Consider the following 21,687-nt stretch of genomic DNA (forward strand, 5'->3'; position numbering starts at 1 on the left):
TGCCAAATCCTCCTGGGGAGCCCAATCTCTGGTCAACTTTTTTCTCTGCTCATTCGACCTCAGCACCGAGACCATGTCCTCATACTCCAGAGTCTCCTTGCCGTAGAGCAGTGTAGTCACCAAAGAATCATATGATCCGAGCAGCGAACATAGAAGCAATAGAGACTTGTCCTCCTCATCCAGCTTCACCCCGATATTCACCAACTCCGTGCACAACTGGTCGAACCTCTGAATGTGGCCAATCACATCAGATCCCTCCTGCATCCGAAGACTGTACAACCTCTTCTTCAGCATCAGCTTGTTGCACATATTCTTCCCCATGTACATGGTGTGCAACTTCGACCAAAGGCCCTTCGGTGTCTTTTCTTCCAGCATCGAATACAACGCCGCATCTGTCAAACATCCTCTGATCACCGAGCATGCTTTCTTCTCCAATGATGCCCACTGTCTATCTGTCATTCCCTTAGGCTTCTCATCCAAAGCCTGATCCAGATCTGCTTGCACCAGAAGATCCTCCACCTGGATTTTTCACATGAAAAAATTCTTTTTGCCATCAAACTTCTCAAAATCGACCTTCATATTGCTGCCCATGACTGGATCCAAGCCAAACAAGCAATATAAATTCAAGAAGTGTAGAATATACCTTGATGGTGCCTTGCTGAAAATTTTTAGCACTTGGGATCTTCAACTTCTCGCACTTGGAACCGCTTCCTCACCATCGTGGCTCTGATACCAACTATTGGAGCACGATCCCGACTCCTCCCACGGACCTTGGGTGCAGCGGAACCAGCAACGAATAGATCTGGAGTCGTCTGGACAAGATCCAAGGCCCTTAACGAAATCAGCCTGGTTGCTGTCTTCTTCGTCAGCCTTTCGTTCCAGATAAAGAACGCCTCTGAAACTACCTCTAAAAAATCCAAGATCTGGTACCCAACCAGATCAGACCTGGACCGAGGTCTTTCAATTCGTAGATCTCAAATCAGGGTGTTCTAGATGGGGAAGAAGATAGGTGGAGACAGACCTCGCAGATTTGTCCTGCTGCAGCCTTTCTTATAGATTTGTTGATGGAGATCTCACCCACGCCTCAAACGACCTCAGATCAACTCCAGATCTGAGAGGGACTTGTACCAACCTCTTCTCAAGAGATTTCAGGTCCTGGACCTGGTGTTTGGATGCCTGCAAGAGGGGGAGAGCAGATCTGGTAGGCAGCTGCAAGGGGGAAGGGGCTAGCGCCTCCCCTTCTTCTCTTTCCTTTTATGGACTGGCGGCAAGAAACCCTAGGGTTTCTTGCTCCTGGGGCATGGAGAATTGCTAGAGAGAGAGGGAGAAGAGAGAGAGAGACTTGGGAGAAAGAGTCTTGTATTTTCTTGGCTTAATCCAACCTATACACAGTACATGTATATATAAACACCGGGTCAAGTGACCCAAACCCAAAACTCCCTTGACCAACTCTATGGGAGATTAGGTTAACCCAAGCCCATGTACACCCATGACTCGACCTAATCTCACCTCTCCTGGACTCAGACCTGGCCCATAAAGAGTTGGTCCCTTGAGGCCCACATAACCTAGACCTCAAGAACCTAAAAGGCCCTCAGCCTTTCAACCTAGGGCCCAACTAGCCCTAGAGCCTCCATGAAACCCTAATGAATGATGGACCTTGACCTTAGCCTTAGTCTCCTGGACCTTGGGCACACCATTTGGATCATAATACCTTTACCACATATCACACAAAAGCCCAGTAAACAGCCCAAAACTAGATGTCTCTCTCCCCTCCACATTGAGAAGAGAATAAAGGGTGCAAAAGGAACAGCAGATTTGAGCCCCACCATAACATTTTGGTTCTCATGAGAACAATTTTGATTATCTGAGCCTCGTCTGACCCACAGACAACATGTTGACTGCATGTGAATACATTACCAGATCTTTGTAAGAAGTTTTGATGTCTAGAAAGATGTCTAATTTAATGTGGAGATGTGCGGCTGATACATGTGAAACATACTCTAACAAGTTGGGAAGACTCATAGATGACATCTGCCTCCATAGTCCTCAAATGATTGCCAATAATGTCTTGCACCCACTGGGTGGCTTCATGGTTAGGCCTGGTCTTTCTAAAATGGCCCCATAAAAAAGCATTAAGCCACCGCCTTTTGTCCTGTCTTTCCTTTTACTCTATCCTCCCACTCTGCAAAACGTCTTCTTGACCCTCCCATGTATGAGTACTTTGAAAGTGCTAGATTCTTGGATTACAATTCACTTATTAAAGAAAGTAAAGGCAATGCAGTCATTTCAGGTGGGTGTTAGCATTGAAATCTTATCAATTCTAAATGTAGTGGCTTCCCCACACCACATATTTCCTAGAAGGGATATGTATTCATTTTTTTCTCTCCTAATTAGATATATTGAGTTATGGTAGCATTCGGTATTTTTCTGTCGATTAAGAATCATCGGCTTGGAGATCTCAAAACTAGTGATTGCACTTGATGAAAAATATTTCAAAATTTTAATTTTTTGAAAAAATTTAGAATATTATTATATCTATTTTAATATTTTAAAATATATATATAATTTTTACTTCTAGCCTTCCAAATCTTAGAATAATTTTGTAAAATATTCGAAGATCACTGTGAAATACAAAGGATAAAAAATTAAAATTGAGATAATTTGTAAAATACTAAATGCAACAGTATTCACACTACTAATATTAGTATAGATTTGTCAATGGATTGGATCCTACGGTCCGAACAAATAACTAATTTTAGGGATTATTTGGTTCGCAACCGAAATCAGAATAGGAATGAGAATCGAAATGGCTTGGAATCGAAATCGGAATGATCAAATTCTTCAAAATATTTGGTTCGTGATTGGAATCGAAATCGAAATTAGAATGAAAAATTGAATCATAGAGGGGAGTAGGGATTGAGTTCTATATAGATTGAGTCATTCCCATTTCACTCCGAAATCGAAATCGAAATGGATTCCTTTCAATCAAATGGTTGGAATGGGAGTCATCTATTCAATTCTGATTCCAGACTCTCACTCCTCCCAATCAAACATCTTTTTAATTAAAAAAAATTATTTTTAGAAATAAATGTCTCCTTCTAAAAATTAATCAACTATTGATTGCACGGGATACAGTGGTGTTAAATTTTTTACTAGAAATATCTACGTTCCGAGTGGCCGATCACCCTAACACCTGTCCAAACACAAATATGGAAACATATTTTATCTCATAATTCTGAGAGTCACCAACTCTGTCAAGGCATGTATCCCCATCTTTATTTTACCATAAGGAAACAGTCTGGAAGTATGAATACATGCACCAAATACCCCCCAAGACATCCCAGCACATGGAAAAAGTCCCCATGCCACCCATCCCCCAAAAACTTCCTCATTTCCTGTGGGCCCCACCCAAATGGCAATTAGCAGTGATCCCACTGCACATCTTCCATCTCTCTCAGCTGATCCTCTTTTACAATTCAACTCTCTCTCTCTCTCCAGTCTCCAATGAGAAGGGTCTCTTGTTCTTAGGCATGGGATCTTGGGCCTCTGTTCACAACTCCAAGTAAAGCCTTCTGTTGTCTCCAGTCTCTCTCTCTCTCTCTCTCTCTCTTTCCATCACTCTCTTTTTCTCTGCTCTCATCTTCTTACACTTTTCTTAGCTGTCCCCTTTCCTTTTTTTTTTTCTTGTCTCTGTGAACGTTCACAGGGGAGCAGAGCCATCAATGCTCTGGGGCTGAAGGACTCTGTTTCTCTTATTAGCCATGGGCTCCTGCGCCTCCACCTGCAAAGAAGACCATTCGGATTCCTCCAAGAGGTTTCCATTCAGAGTTGGGTCCAAGGACAGAGAGAGGGCATCAGTGGGAGGGACTCGGCAGGGGAATTGAGTTCTAAGAGCAAGCCGGCGGAAATCGGTATAATTCTCCTTTTGATGCATTGAGTTTTTCATCTGTTTGGTCCTTGGAATTGGTGTGTTCTTGATGCCTTTCTTTTAGAAAAGAGATCTCACATTGGCTAATGATATAGGTTTAATTTACTTAGAATTGATGAATGATTTAGTTATTGAGAACTCTGAGTTAAGACATTGTGATATCCTCTCTGTTTGTGTTTTTTCATTGTCTGAAAAATCGTAATCTCCGGAATGATTTGTACGCTGGTTATGTTATCATGATGTCTTTGTAATTATTTGGGCAATGTGACTAGAAGCCAGATTGTCAATGCACATTCTCTTGATCCAAGTGAATTTTGTGTTACTGCATAATTTTATATCAAGATAGACAATTATCAAAGAATCATATTAAATGTGGCTGGTTAATGAGGTTTCAGCATTTATCATCGTAGGTAGCTTCATTTTTTTATTTTTGAACATGCATTTAATTGGTCTGATTTCTTTTAAAAAAAAAAAAAAAGATTTCCTTTTTAGGATTGGGGGATGATATTATCAGAACTATGTTGAAGTAATTATTGTTGATATAAAACATGCTTCACACTTGGTACTGATATTTTAGTAGTAATGCCATTTCCATGTTCACCACTGCAACTTGAAAAAGACTATCTAAACCTATCTTTAAGTTTACTGGATTATAAGTTGATGTTCACAAAGTTGTAGCCTTTGCGGTCGACCTTTCTTGATGGTATCATATACCTATCGTTGATCCATGGATGGAAATACTACACATATTTTTGTAAATTATGATTATTGATGATATATATGTCTGACATCTTATTATGGAAGAATCATACTTGATGATAGCTTGTATCATTAATTGATGATATCTGGTCGCTACCAACAAAAAGTTGCTCTATTTGATGGTATTAATGTTCTATATTGGCATATTCAACATTTATATTTGGATATGTTTAATGACATTCTGATATCGGAATACTGTAAATTTCCTAAGTAAGATTTTCCTGTAAACTGATTTTTAACTTTTTAACTGATACCTTGCTGTGAATTACTTTTTTGCTGGATCTGAGTTGAAGAACTGTGTTGAATGTCCCTTCTACAAACTTGATTATGGGAGGCAAAATTTACTGATTTTGTGCATAGTTCATCAAGCTTATGGACGCCCCTTCTTCGTTGTTAGAGACACGGGGATGTCAGGAGTTAGTAGCTCAGGATAACTTCTTTTATAAAAAATCATAATTAGATCAGCTTTTAGATTTTATTAGCAGGGGTCTTATACAAATTGCTTTGGCTTGAGTTGGGATTAGAGAGATACTCAGGGCTGGGTTATTGTGTTTGCTCCATGTGGCCCATTTGAAATACTGTATCTCCTTAATGGAGGTGACAACACTTATCAGGTTACAAGTTTTAACATGCCAACCCCTGTATTACCAAATCAAAGTATACTTGCAAGGTGTTGTTATAGATATAGATATAGACATAGATCTAGACATCGACATAGACACAGACATAGACATAGGCATAGACATAGACATAGACATAGATATAGATATAGACATAGATCTAGACATCGACATAGACATAGACATAGATATGGATATGGATATGGATATAGATATTGACATAGATATAGATATAGACATAGACATACGTACGTACGTACATATGTATATGTGTATGTATATACACATTTACACACACAGATACACATACACACACACACATATATATACATACATATATACATATATATATTAGATCTATAGATATATACATGTACATGTACGTATACATATACATACATACGTATATACATATATATATATACAACACATGCGTACGTATGTACGATGTATGTATATATATGTACGTATGTACCTATGTATGTACGTAAAAGAAAACTGATAGTTTGCAGGGTTGGGTTGTTGTGACTATCCAATGTGGCCCATTTAAAATAGTAGTGTCTCCCTAATGGAAGTGACAACTCCTATCAGGTTACAAGTTTCAAGGTGACCATGTATTACCAAATCAAAGTACAGTTGCATGGTTTTATTGACTTTTAGGTGCAAGCTGACAACACTTGAGGGAGCAAGTCCACTGAAAGTGTTGCTCTGAGAAAGACATGATTCATCCTAACCAGAAAATAGCATCTCTTCTGTCAGTTAATGCATTTTTTACTGAAGGGTGGTGCATTATGGTTCTGATGATTGATGGAACTGTCTGAATACTGTGATGTTGTTGGTTTGAATCAGAATACAGATTTAAGTCACATTTTGATGAGTAGAATTGAGTACTGTAAGTATTCAAGAATAATGGATGACCATTCTAAGAAAATTCCATTAAAAAGAAAAAAAGACCATTCTGAGAAAATTAGAATTAAGTTTTTTTGAGAAAATATAATGTAAAGAAAGTGTAACTTTACGAGTGGCCAATACTTTCATGGTAATCTGCAAAATGTTCAAAGGATATTGTCCTCGCAACCTTTCAAAGTTCCATTCGAACGATTCAGATGGTGTAAATTAATTTTTTTTACAAAATTAATTTGTTTAAAGAAGCTGACAACTTCATGAGTTTGATATATATCAATGTGTTTTAGGTAAATTTTTTATTCTGTTAAATTTTGTATGAACATATTTTTACTTTTATCAGGATGCATGACAAAAGTATGCCTCTAAGAAGATATGTAATTTAGCAAATTTCATCAGCACATTCCATAGCTTTGTGTAGAGCTTTTCTGGAGAAGTAGTCTTGGAAGTTCAGCCATAATGTTTGATGGTTGCATCTTCCTTGAGTGCCTTATGTTTAAAGCAGTAATCCATTCCTTGCATAAGATGCATTTATGTTTCTCTAGTTAAACAATTCCATGCATTTATGTTCCTCTAATTAATTCAAAATTCTTGAGTTGTCTTTTGAATGAATGCTAAGTTATGGCTTTTTGCAGACAGTAAAGAGGAAACCTTCTTTGACTCACATGCATGGTTAGATTCTGACTGTGAAGATGATTTTCTCAGTGTTGATGGAGGTAAGATCATGGACTTCAGAAAAGATTTCACTTCAACCATTAGAGACCCCAACTGAAGAGCAAATTTTTTTTTTCTTGGTAATGGTATGTGAATAGCTGATTTTCTTTTACACAGATCTCACTCCTGCACAAGGTAGTACTCCAAACTGTCAGATCGGCACCCATGGGACACCACGACAGAATAAAGTCTCCTCTGACAACACATTTGGTGACACGAAATCTAAACCTTCTCCCACTGATAGGAAACAGAAACTTGTTGACCTTCTGCAGGAGAACCAGCAAGGTGAACAGGTGGGGACTGAGCAATATGCCATCCATGGCAAGCTCAAAACAAATGGAAAACCGGAAAATTGCAAAGTTGATGCTGATCAGCTTCCAAAGTCATGGAACGGAATTCCCTATAACTCTGCTTGCAGTAGTGACTTCGCTCCAGATAGAGATCTGAAACACCTCAAAGAGGAAACTGCGGAGTCTCAACAATATTGCTTGCCAACCTTGGTTCAGAGTATTGGCTTCAGCAACAAGAGAAGGAAAAAGAAGAAGAAGAGCCCTGCATGCTGAACCGAATGATAAGACTATAAGTGATCATTGCATTTGCATCACAAGGTATAATGTGGTACACCTTGAGGAATCATGCTAGATGTGAGAAACTTACAGAGTTCCTCGCTCACTTGAAAGTTTTATCCATTTGTAGTTCATATCATAAGAATCATGATAAAACCAAAGATTGTTGGGAGGTTTGTATAGGTGGAAATATTGTTAGTGGTCGTTTACAGTCCATACTGTTAAGCTGGTTGCTTGATCAAGTTTGTAGACATACTTTAAGCTGTTTTTGGTTCTGAAGCATTGAAGGATGCACAGAAACTGATCAGGGTACATGGATAGGTACCTTTTATTGTTTTCACTGTTAAAGTTTCTTCATGTTTCTACCATCTTAAAGTTTACAGGATATTTCCTAGTGGAATGGCCTACTCTGTGCTTTAGTTCTCTGGGGCAGTCTCCAATTACTCACCCTGGATGGAGTTTTGAGCTTTCGTCTTAATTATTGCCAGCCAATAGCCAATTTAAATAGTGATTTAACATTTTCGGTTGAATACTTAAATTTCCTGAGATGTGATAAATAAATGACTTGCTTTGTTGTACATTGAGATAAGAGGCATTCCCTGCCTTAGAAATTATAGTCAGTGAATCAAAATAAGCATGGCCTTTATATGAAGCACCCAAAATAATGGCTATGAGGAGGCATGCTTGCCTTGCAGCTAATCGCATACATGCGGCTATTTTACCTGAATTTTTTATATGTATATTCCACTGGTAGTCATTCTGGACGCACTTATTAGATCATGTGTATTCCATTCTCTGTCTTTTGGAATCTTTCTGCTCTTTGATTAAGGGCTCATTGAGCCAAGCTAGATCGAGCTTGGGCTTGATCGAGTTTGGTTTGAAATTAATTTCAAGCTTGAACTTAAAGTCAAGCTTGATTTGTTTACCAGTATTTCTTTCTCAACTCAAGCTTAATTTTGAATCAAGTTGAGCAGGAGATTATCTGATCAGCTTGATAATCCTAAAACAAGTTAAAATCAATCTGAGGTTTGGATCAAGCTTGTTAAAAACTTGAATTAGAGCTTGATTCTTGATTCCAATCTTGGTCAAGTGAGAATTTACATTCGATTGATTAAAATAAAAAATATTGCTATTAAAGCTTTAATCTAGTAGTCCATGATATATCATATATAATATATACTAATATATAATAATGTACAACAATGTATAATAATATTTGATATATAATATATAATAGTATAAATGTTATTGAGCCTTACCGAGCAATGTTGACTTTTGGCATGGCTTCGAGTTTGTTTTGCTAGTTCAAGCTTGGTTTATTTAGCTTCAAATCGATCTCAATGATCCTATTGTATAATTTGGAGGGTGCATACGTAAGTAGTAGATGCAAATTTCACAGTTTAGAGGAATCTTTGGTAAATGGTCAAGAAGTGAAAAATTTAGGGTGGGACGTTAAAATAAACAGGAATATTAAAGGAACTAAAGTGGGGAAAAGAAATACAATAAATTCAAAATATGTTGTTTGGTCCGCATTTTCTTTACTAATTTTATTTTTTTTCAACCATTATTACACGATCTTTCTAATCACTCAAACTAAACCTTTACTAGTGTTGACTAGGGGTGTCCAACAAACTGAGTAGCTCGAGATCAACTCAGGCTTGACTTGAGAAAAGCTAAAACTCCAGCTGGGTTTGAAGCTAAAGAAACAAAATTTGAACCAGAAAAATAGGCTTGAATAACTTCAAGCTAATTAAAAAGCTTGGATTGATAAATGTTAATTTAGGCCCAACCCAAGCTTCAAATCAAGAGTCAAGCTTGATTTAAGCTTGAATTGATTTCAGCTTGATTTTGGATATCAAGCTAATCTTAAGAAAGCTTGTGTTTAGATCAATTCAAAATTAAGTTTGAATTAAGCTTGAAACAATGGTAAACAAATCAACATTGTTCAAGATCAAAATTAACTTCAAACCAAGCTTGATGAGACTCTAAGCTCGACCAAGCTTGGCTCAATTGCAGCCCTTGTCTTGACTCACTACACTACTGCAATTTACTAATCCAAGAGTCTTAGTGTTGGGTTTCAAGAGATTTGCTTAACTCGTGGTGACCTGTTAAGTTGAAAGGTTAAGCATTAATTTCGACATTTGTATCATGTGTAATCTAAAATAACCTGGTCACAGAATTATCCTCATTGAAACCTACTTATTCCAAATGAGTTGGCAGTATTTAGTTGAGAAATTACAGCCTCTTCCTCCAAGGGACTTCTCAAACATCGCAGGGGTTTATATGTAATGATCTTTTATGTTAAGTAAGACCTAATTCCATTATTTTTTGAAAGTAAGAAAAAGTATATCATGGGAAATGGTCCAAATAAGTTGGACTGGACTGAGAAAGTTAAGTGGTGGTCAAACTTGTAGCCATCTCTTTCATGCAACAATTTCCTCCTTAATAGGTCATCTTAAACCCAAATCTAATTTAGTGATTCAAGCTGTATCTTTGGACTAAACACATTTGCCTACCTAAGCCAAAAGAGTTAAAAAATTCAACAAGATAGAGAATATCCTTAACAGCAGCATCCATTGATATTTTGCATATTATATCAAAACTCAAATATACTTTACTTCTGTCGAGATCAAAGAAAGTATATGCATATTGATTTTATCAACCATTTCATTTGTGAGCGTTATAATAGCTCTTTTTTTAAATATAAAAGATTGTTGTAGTTTTTTATAAAATCAGAATATGCAAAAGAAGTAATTTTTTGAATGCGGTTTTAATCATCCTTTATAGGTAAATCATCCAGAATTTTATCCAATTTGCTTCTTCCTTTTTTCATTTAGTTTAATGGCAAGCACTTTTTTATCACCGATATCTAAAACTCACTTACTGAAGTTAAGCACGAATATCTTGGATTCTTCATCTATATCATTATTTAGCAATACTTATTTTTTTTAAAAGATAAATTTTATAATATTTTCATAAATATGATTGGCTTATAAATGCATCAATTGTTTCTCCCGTATTTTATCCAACAATAATCAGAAGAATCTACTCGAAATCTCCTCAAAGTAGTTTAGTCTTTTGTCAAATGGCTTCTACTTAATATTTGAATCTTCTTTATTTAAAACATCTTATAGAGATCTTTTAAGAGCCTTATAATAATTTTAATGATTTATTGGAGCTTCATTCCAAACTATAAATCTCATAGATTCTATTAATTCTATAAGATAAATACTTTTTTTAATTTCGCATATAGAACACTCATCAATTTGAATTAGTATTTTAAATCTTGAATGTATTATTTATCCATTAGATAATAAAAGTGATGCTATTTCAGAAGATATAATACAAGCATGATATGTCCTTCAAAGCAAATTTTTGGAACTATCATTTAACAAAGACATATTTTACCAAACCCTCTATGACTATAGATAAAGAATAATTCACATCTTCATGCATTCACAGCATTCAAAATAGTATTATAAATAATTTTTAATTCACTATTCAACCTCTTAAATAATATTGAATGTTCCCGCCACAATTCATGAATATCGTAATCTAACTTATTTCTCAATAATCTATTATTGATTTTTCTATTATAGTTCTATCAGGTATTGAAAAATTATAGCTAGAAAGAGAACAATAACTTTTGTTAAATAATTTCGCTAACTCAAACAGAATATGAATTTTTAGCTACAATTCTGGGATCTATAAATTAGATAGTTGCAAACCATCTCGTAATCTATGAATGATATCATCTTCAAATATTTTATGATATATTTCTAATACTTGTTAGGATTAACCATCTCATAGTCAATAATTAAGATAATAAAAAGTTGCCTTAATTTAGATACTGTTACCCAATAAGAAGTTTCTTCTAATGCATCATCTCATTTTCTATCATTATCCAACAATTGAGCGCATAATATGCAAATTGCAATATTGGATGTATAATATCATTTACAGTTTTAATTACATCAAAATTTTTTAATTTTTTATCACATTCAAAAGCATCCCTAAATAATATAGTTCTCTTGAACTGAGATAGATGTAAACAATCCTATTGATTTTTTTTTTCTATCTTCTTCTTATCTAAATTTTATTTTTAGAATTCTATACCCATTTTATAAAAAATTCAGCATATATTAACTCTTGAGTATCTTCTCATATTTTATTATTCTATAACTATGAAAGTGATGATTGTATCTTTTTCATATATTCAATTCATGTTACAAGAGACTTTATATATAGAGCAAGAAAGATCTAGATACAATAAACTATATAAATCATGATTTGAATCAAATTATTGATATATTTTCTAAATAAGACTATTCTCAAAAGTTGGAGCATATAATCATGTATGCCCAGCTTGTTACAAATGTAATTTATCCGAGGTCTCTTAAGTGCTTTGTGAATAAATCTACTAGCTAATCACTTGATCAAATAAATATAGTCCAAATATCTCATGATTATAATTTTTCTCAAATAAAGTGACAATCAATCTCAATATGCTTAGTCCTTTCATGAAAAATAGGATTTGAGGCAATTTGCATTGTTGCCTAATTATCATAAAATAATTTCATAGACTGTGATTGTGTCACATCCAATTCTTTCAATAGCTGCTTTAACCATATCAACTTACAAGTATTCAGGGCCATAGCTCTATATTCAACCTCTATGCTCGAAAGAGCCACAACATTCTGATGTTTGCTCTTGTAGAATATCAAATTTCCTTCAAACAATATATAATATCCAATCATAAATTTTCTATCAGATGGTGAACCAGCCCAATCATCATCAATATAGCCAATTAGCTGCGCATGACCCCTATCCTGATACAAAAAACCTCTTCCAAGTGTAGCCTTGATGTATTTGATAATTCGGGTTACTACATCCTAGTGTGCCTTAGTTAGGAAATCCATAAATTGACTTACAACACTAATAATAAAGAAGATATCTGATCTAGCAATTATGAGATAATTCAACTTGCCAATCAATCATCGATATCACCCAAGATTTGAGAAAGATCCTTCTCCTGGTGCTAGTCTGACATTCGGGTCCATAGGAGTATCAACAGGTTTGGATTCAAATAATCTAATTTCTTTCAAAATATCCAATATATACTTCCTCTGACATATATAGATACCACATTCAAATCTTTCAATCTCAATTTCAAGAAAATACTTTAGAGATCTCAAATCTTTAGTCTAAAACTATGAATGCAAATGAGTCTTAAGTCGAGTAATACCAACTTCATCATCTCCAGTGATAACTATATCATCAATATAAATAATCAGAATTATTCTTTATCTCTCAGAATGTCTATAGAAAATAGAGTGATCTGACTGAGATCTCACTAATCCAAAGTCTGGAACAGCTGAACTGAAGTGGCTAAATCAGACTCGAGGAGACTACTTTAAGCTATATAAAATTACTTCTTGAGCTAACATACTTTGCTAGAGTACTCCCCCTGAGCAATAAAATCCGAGAGATTGCTCCATATAGACATCCTCCTCGAGATCTCCATACAAAAAGGCATTTTTGATGTCTAGCTAATATAGGGTCCAATAATGAATAGTAGTGAGAGAAAGAAGCAAACGGATTAGAGCAATCTTAGCTATCGAAGAGGAGGTCTCACCAAAGTCTATCCAAAAATTTGAGCATAGCTTTTGGCAACAAGTCGAGCCTTCAAACAATCAACCTTTCTACTAGGAGATACCTTCACTGTGTATACCTAACGACATTCAACTATAGTCTTACCAAGTGGCAAAGACATCAGTTCTCAAGTGCCATTAGCATGCAAGGCAGACATCTCTTCCATTATTGCTTCCTACTAGACAGGATATATCAATGCCTCTGTAGTAAAGTGAGGAATAGAAACAGAATCCTAGAAAAGAAAAGGGCTATATAAAGAATAGATAAATGATGATAGCTCAAAAAATTATAAATAGGGTGAAGAGTAGCAGTAGTATGTCTATCTTTTCTATATATAATGGATAGATCAAGTTCAGAAGATGATGATGATGGTGATAATGGACTCGAGGTGGAAGAGCTATGGGTACAGGAGAGATCTTAACAAGTCTCATCGGAGTATCATGCACTCCTGCTGTAATGGTTTCTGCCTAAGGTGCCTTCTGTCTATGCTCATATTTGATGAAGTCACTTTGTCCTACTTGCCTAAGAGAAGAAGAAATTAGAGAGGGCAGGAAAGTAAGTAAATATTCTTGGAAGAGTTAGAGAAATAGAAGTGGATGTAATATGGTGGATGACTCCAATAATGATGAAGTAGAGTTGGAGAAGAAATGAGTGGACTCAAAAAAAGTAATATTGGTGCAAATAAAATATCAGTAAAGTTTGGAAGAGTAGCACCTATACTCCTTTTGCTTTCATGAATATCTGAGAAAATTTAATAAAATAGACAGATAACTTAGATGCATCGAGAGATAACTGATGAACAAAGCATACACATCCAAAAATATGTGGGGATAATGAATAGGATGCATCTCAAGAAAATAAAATTAAATAGAAATCTGATTTTAAAGAATATCAGAGGACATTTGATTAATCAAATAACATGCATTAAGAAGAGCATCATTTCAAAAATGATCAGGAACATACATATATAAAAGTAATGTTCGTATCGTTTCAACAAGATGCCTATTTTTCTACTCAACCACTCCATTTTATTGAGGAATGTTAGAGTATGAGGACTGATGTATCATACTGTGAGATAATATAAAAGATTGAAATTAAATAGAGAAGTATTTTCGAGCATTATCACTACGAAGAGTACGAACAAAAACTCCAAACTAAGTGTTAATCTAAGCATAGAAAGAAATAAAGATAGAAAATAGTTTAAAATAATTTTTCATCAAATAAATTTGAGTTATTCTGGAGTAACCATCAATAAAAGTAACAAAATAATGGTAACTTTGACTTGAGACAATACTCCCAGATATCAGAGTAAATAAGAATAAAAGGAGTGCTAGCTCATTTATTGACACGGCTTGGAAACTGAGTTCACCTAAGTTATGCTATAGTAATCATCAATAAAAGTAACAAAATAATGATAATTTGACTTGAGATAATACTCTCAGATATCAAAGTGGACAAGAATAAAAAGAGTACTAGCTTATTTATTGACACGACTTAAAAATTGAGTTTTGGTATATTCTCTAAGTTGACATGACTGACAATCTAATTTACTAATACTAGACATACTAGAGACCATCTTTTTTAGGATGATTAAGGATGGGTGACTAAGATAACTATAAATTTACAATGGAGAAGTAGCAACTATGCATATAGTAGGTAACTCAGAGGATACTGGAGCAAATAGGTGGTAGAGACCTTAAGACTCATATCCCATGCCAATCATCCTTCCAGTCCTTGAATCCTAAATCACAACATTGTCAAAGAAAAGATTATGATATAATTAAGTTTTTTTATGAGTTGATGAATAAAAATTAAATTGAAAAGAAACAGAGAAAGAAACAAAATAGAAGATAGGGATAGGAAAGCAGTAGATGCTACTATTCTAATACCCCATATAGGAGTAACAAACTTGTTGGCTAATGTGACAGATGGTAAAGCATTAGGCTTAGTTAAACAAGAGAATTGATTGAGATTACTAGACATATGGTTGGAAGCACTTGAGTTAAAAATCCAGTGGCTAAAAGATGACTAAGCGAGGCATGCAGTAGAGTGACATAACTGAGTGAGTGAGATAACGGGTTGAGTCGTCTGTCAAGCTGTCTGGCTCTGTAAGGAATAGGCATATCCTTCTGTAATAATGATGATAGTGGACTGTCCAATAGGCAGTATACTATCAACATTGAAGATCTCTATCTATGTTACATTGGCGATCTTGAAAGAAAATCCATACAAGGAGTAATAAGTATTACGACATGTCCTCGCTTGTTGTAGTGATTACATTTAAGTATATTTTCTCGACCACCTCTACTACCTCTATCACCTGGACTTCCCCTATGAGTGTCAGATGGTGCTCCAGGTAAATTAGACTATATGATAAAAATAGATCTATTTTCAATAGGTATATGTTCTGAGATAGTTAGAGTGGAGACTACTCAAAATAGTCATGAAAAGACATCTATCAATGAAGGAATTGATTTACCACCTAGGATCTATGTTCTGACTTATCCATATTCAGGTCGAATACTTTGCAGACAAATAACTAAAAATATTTTCTCTCGTTGAGCCTACTATACTTTCAAATCTATAGCAAAAGGTATCAATTCATTAAATTCAACGCAAAGTGCTTGTAATTGACCTAAGTGTGTCTACATATCTATGTTGGCCTGTTTTAGTTGAAACAAACAAGACAAGATATCATATTTTCTGATGATATCACTAGTGTAGAGCTCGTGAGCACGAGTCTACATCTCTTTACATATCCGATACGGATGAAACATAACTATCAAATATAGTTCAATGGTTTGTCACAAAAGACTAAATAGTTGTGTATCAATTTTTTTTTTCTTCCAAATGGCTTAAGCAGATGCTGGAACATCATAAATGAATTTGGAGAGATGATCTTTCTGTCCTTGACCTATAAATCAGACATCAACATTTGGACTCCAGTTTGAAAAATTTTTATAATTCAGCTTCGTGGTGGTGATAATAGTATCCAGAGATTGAAAGATCTGTAATATTGGTAACTTTAGAATCTAATATTTTTTTAATAAATTTTTGCATAAGGTGTCAGTGGAGAAAGAAATAGACATGACTTCAGTGAGGGAAGGCAATGTAACGAGAAGCCTGCCTTCGATCGGTGACTGGTGCACAATGCAGAGATGATACCTTTAATTGATGAATGTGGGGTGGTGGTGCAAAAAACTATACTCTCAGAAAGTAAATCACTCTCATAAAATGCTCAGATACCATATGAAAGTAATAATTATATCTTTTTTTAAATATTCAATTTATATTATAAGAGGCTCTATATATAGAGTAATAAAAATTTAGATACAATAAACCATATAAATTATGATCTCAGTTAAATATTCTATTACCTAATTTATCTCCTCCTAATTTATCTTTCATGATTGATATATTTCTTAAATAGGATTATTCTCAACAATAATTATTTTGTGAAAATTATTTTTTCACATTCTTTGTGTTAAGAAAGAAGATAAGATTCGATTTGTGTGATATGCAACTATGTCACGTACAAAAAATGCACCAGAAGACGTTCCACTATAGATTTTTCTAAAATATATGTCAATAAATTCTACAACCAAGGTAATCTCTGTATAGCTTCGTATATCAATAAATTCTTCAACCAAGATAAGTTTTCATTTCATCAACCTGTTCATATTGTTTCTCTCTGGTGTTATCATTGATCAAAATATTTTTTGTTATTATTGTCCTTATTCTACCAACATCTTTGTTAATATGTTTATAAAAAAATAATCAATCATTCTTGATTTATCCACCATTTGACATTAATATATGCTTGATAATAAATGATTAAATCCATATTATAGAGAACAACGAATCTATTATGAAGCTCTATGTCATTTTTCATAACATATCATTGATTATTTCTTCTTCTATAAACAACAAAACCATTCTTGTTGATTGTCATTTTTGGTTGGAATTTTTTAGAAAATATTTGGAACAATAGCCTTTTAACATGCATAGTGATCTAAGATTGTGTATTTCGTATTGATTATGCATCATAAATTTTGCAATAATTTCATATCCCAATGCATCTTTATCTCTATCAAATATTTCTATATAAATTATAAAATCAATAGTTGTTGATGTTAAATAAGCATGATCTATATCCAACCAAAGCAAAATATGAATATATGCAAGATCATGTTTCTAAAATTTTATTGGATACAAAACTATGAATTATAAAAAATAATAAATCTATTGAGATATTAACAAAAATTATAAAGATGAGTTAATATTTAAGAATTAATTATAATAAAATTGATGGTACTGCAATAATTTTTCTGAAATATTGCCATTTTGTGATATCCGATATTAATTTTTTAAATTTTATTTTAAAATGCTACAAACAATATCAAATCTATCTTCATGATACTATCCAAAAATTAAATTTAAAGCAGACTAAATTTTTAGACATTAAGTATTACAAATAAATATGATGAACAAATCAGGATGCCCATTCCATCTACAGACACCTATTGCATCTTAATAATTGTGAATCATATATCTCGAACTTCTAGTAAAAGTTGAAGGTAATATGAGTTTTTTTTAAATTGCATTATCATCGACATCGTCTTTTATGACTAAATCTTTAATCTTTTTATAAATTTTAAATCTAAAATTTTTTTAATTTTTTTCTGATATAATCAAATCATTTCACTTCAATACATGAAAAAAAATCAACTATATATTATTGGAATAATCTTCCTTCTCTTATTAGTATTCTTCCTTTGTCCAGACTTTATTGAAGTCTATAAGTATAAAATTTTCTCACAGTAATATACTATCTATTTATCTAATATTTATGTAAATTATCTTTGTATTTAATATCAATTCTACAATTATTTTTTTCATATGAAAATAGAATTGGATACTGCATTGCCATAAAAATAGGGTATAAGTCACTGAAATGCTTCAATCCTTTTATTTTGTGTTAAATGATAATATTATGGTGATGATACAAATGGCCTAAATTATTAATAATCAAATCAGCTATTTCTGAACATGAAGAAGTATTATATTATACACTATCTTCTCGATGTTTGTCCAGTAATTTCAACCATATAGGTTGAAATTATAATTTTCTGAAGTGATCTCTGACCATTTTAAAAGTCTTAATAATTTAATTTTTATGATCAAATATTTTCATCAAATTTTCTATAATTTTTTGATCTATACTTGAGAGATCATCATTCAAATTTAATACTTTTATTTTACTACTAACTTTACTTTCAGTATTATATGTACATCTAAGCAAATTTAGACTTTTCTCCGTCACACGAAAGTAGTGAATCCATCGGATGATGATTCTAATTATTGATTCAAAACACTTACAATACCAATTTCTTATTGATTTCATTATCAATCTTTGTACTAATTGAGATAAATGCGAAGATAGAGGCAAAATTTTGAGGTATTTTTTTTTCCACTATAATTCAATGAAGCATCCAAAAAATCTAAGGCCTATTCTAATAATAGAAGATCAACTCTTCCCTCTCAATAGTATAAACTAAATATGGTTTTGGCCTTCTCATGTGATTTATATATACATTCTTTATATCAGAATAAATCTTCATAAATTGACACTAATATTGAGATAATCCAAAATTTAGAGTTTCAATAAATTTTTCTGCATCTAAAAATTTTTTTAAAAAATAAGACATGGAAAAAATTAGACTTACTCTAATTTTTAGAGTATAGTGAACATTCTTATGACAAACAAAAAAGTAATTATTTTAAAGGAATGGCAGTATATTCTTCATCTTCTTGGACAAAAAATAATTATTCTTTTAAGCAATAAGAAACTTCAATATCAATAAATATCATTAATATAAGGATACAATTATGTTATCTCTAAATGTAAAAAATATACATTCTTCTATTGTCGATTTAGCATCTTTTTCAATCATCTCACAAGAAACATTATTTGGGATTGAAAACTTTTTAAATGTACGATTCTCGAAGTATCTTTCACCATTGACTGCAGAATGTACATTTGTATCTAAAACTTCATACTTCTCGATATTTTCATTTAAATAACTATTAATTCTCATTGATTTTTTTTCCATTTCATTTGATAATGATACCTATCCTTCTTTTTATATTCTGCCTACATATCTCTATCAGATCTATTTTATTTACTATAAAAAAAATATGTAAGGAATGAAGGAATAAACAACTATGTCGTCGATTTTTTTTACATGAGAATATAGATTTCATAAAAAAACAAAAATAATGAATGTAAATTTCAGCTATAAAAAAATTCAATAACATAAAGAATTAGTAAGGGAGAAGTCCAACACAATAAACATAATCAATGCAAGTGACATTTTGCATAGTAAGATATATTACTTCTTTTTCTAAGAAGTAGTAACAATAGAATCATTTCATTGATTTTAAGAAGCTTAGTGCTACAAAATAAAATAAGAGATCAGTATTTTTTTAGTTGTATAGATCAAAGACCAAAATACAAAAAAGATCATCGGACCCTATTATAGACTGTTTTCACTGATAGATGATTCCAAGTCAAGAAAAAATATTTTTTCACTAACAGATGATTCACTAATTTTCTGCATCTTTCTACCAATAAATGATGCTCCCATTGTAGTTATCTATATTGGGCATTAAAATCATTATAAGCATTACCAAATCTTTCATACAAATATCTAAAATATTTTTTATCTTAATAATTAAAATCATTGATTTCAAAATCTAGCATATTTTTCAACTTCCTAATTGCAAATCCAATAGTGAATTCTTCAAATTCATTTTGCTCTCTACCGATCGTTCTAAGATCCTAGTCACCTTATATGAGTCATCTCTCTATGCTAGTATGATGTCTATAAATAATGTCATATATCCTCCATCCTGCACTTGATCATTTCATAAATTGGTTTTGGAAGAACCAGCCTAGATGTGATTTCTTCCAATATGATTTTGGATAAAATTTTAACTACATCTATCTCTGAAATTATATCCTCCCATAGAGTTACTCATCATTAGGAAAAAAATCTTTATAAACATTATAAAAAGAATTATGTAAATAAATTTCAAAACATAATTATGGATGGATTTTAAGAAATTAAAAAAACATGCGCCAAATATTAAGAGAGAACATAATTAGGATTATAAAAATATTATAGCCCTAACATTCATGATATAAGATAACAATAATAATATAATATAACCATTCATTAATATGTGCATATATACTTAAGAAAATATCTTTATGCAATGAACCAGCTAGAAAATTTTTAACTATTCTCCAAAGCTTCCACCTACATATAAACAAATATATTTTTAATTTTACAAACTACATGTGAATATGGAAACAAATAATTATAGTTAGAAATAATATGATACATTCTAAATATAATTTGACCATATACTGATCATTCAATATTAGTAATAAAATTTTTTCTACAAAAGATATCAGCTCATAAGAATTTTTTTTTTTAGAATTTTTTTAACTTTGATGAATTTTTTTTTGTAAAAGAAAAGAGCAACTCCCTCTTGACCACCGCATCCATCACAAACCACAGAACATCAATTTGTCTGCCCACTCTCATAGCAAAAACCATCAAATCTAACATGATTTTAGATGAAACCTTAATTACATTCATTCCTATAATAATAATAAATAATAAAATTAGCTATTAGCAAAATGATAATATTGGAAAGCAAACCATCCAAAAATATAGTGTTGGTGCAAAAATCCGCCTGCGCCGGAGAAGCTGGAGTTGAGGAAGCCGCGGTCGCCGTCGGGACCTGCAAGGGAAGTCTAAATCGGAGGTGGGGTTGCTCCGGCAAGACCCTCCGACGCTCAAGTCAGTTCTCTGCCTCAACAAGAATGGAGTGCTCGAACGAAGAATTTAGCAGAGTTTTGAGATAAGGCAAAAGAGCTTAGAGAATAACGTATCTGGATCCCCTTTTATAGGCAGAGGGGGCAACGGATTGATGGTGACACCTGCAACCGTCTGGTAGTGGGCCGCCCACGGTCAGGAAATTAATTGCGGAGAGTGGTGGGGTAGACTCGTGGCTATTGTCATAGTCTGCCACGTATGGCCCGTTGCGGATAGTGGGGCGGCGTCCGTTGCCGCTAGCTGTCAGTGAGTAGTGGGATCGTACAGCACCTGCCGTAGGGAGCGGGACAGAATCGTGGTCGTTTGGTACAGCCTGTCAGGGAGTAATGGGTCCGCTGCTGGAGCCGCGTAGAATCCGCTGTAGGGCCTGGAACAGGATCATGATTGTTGTCGCGACCTGCCGAGGGGGTGCGGATCTGTCGATTGAGGTTCGGCCGCGGTTGGAGTCCGGCCTCCGTAGGAGCCCGGGCGGAACCGCTCTGATGCCGAAGGTGGAGCCCGGCTCCCGTAGGAGTCCGGGCGGAGCCGCGCTGATGTCGAAGGTGGAGCCCGACTCCCGTAGGAGTCCGGGCGGAGCCGTTCTGATGCCGAAGGTGGAGCCCGGCTCCCGTAGGAGTCCGGGCGGAGCCGCGCTGATG

The 21,687-nt window shown here is 33.8% G+C and overlaps 1 protein-coding gene across 1 annotated transcript; it reads left to right on the plus strand.

Moving 5' to 3' along the window:
- The first annotated feature begins 3,417 nt into the window (after positions 1–3,417).
- On the plus strand, positions 3,418–7,889 carry LOC105051155 (uncharacterized protein At3g27210). The gene is given in 5 exon segments (XM_010931466.3): positions 3,418–3,562; positions 3,707–3,846; positions 3,849–3,911; positions 6,846–6,926; positions 7,042–7,889. Coding segments are annotated over 4 exon segments (675 nt in total). The 5' UTR covers positions 3,418–3,562; positions 3,707–3,761; the 3' UTR covers positions 7,488–7,889.
- Positions 7,890–21,687: the final 13,798 nt, after the last annotated feature.

The sequence above is a fragment of the Elaeis guineensis genome, chromosome 9 (genome assembly GCF_000442705.2).
Source record: "Elaeis guineensis isolate ETL-2024a chromosome 9, EG11, whole genome shotgun sequence".
Classification (NCBI taxonomy): Eukaryota; Viridiplantae; Streptophyta; class Magnoliopsida; order Arecales; family Arecaceae; genus Elaeis; species Elaeis guineensis.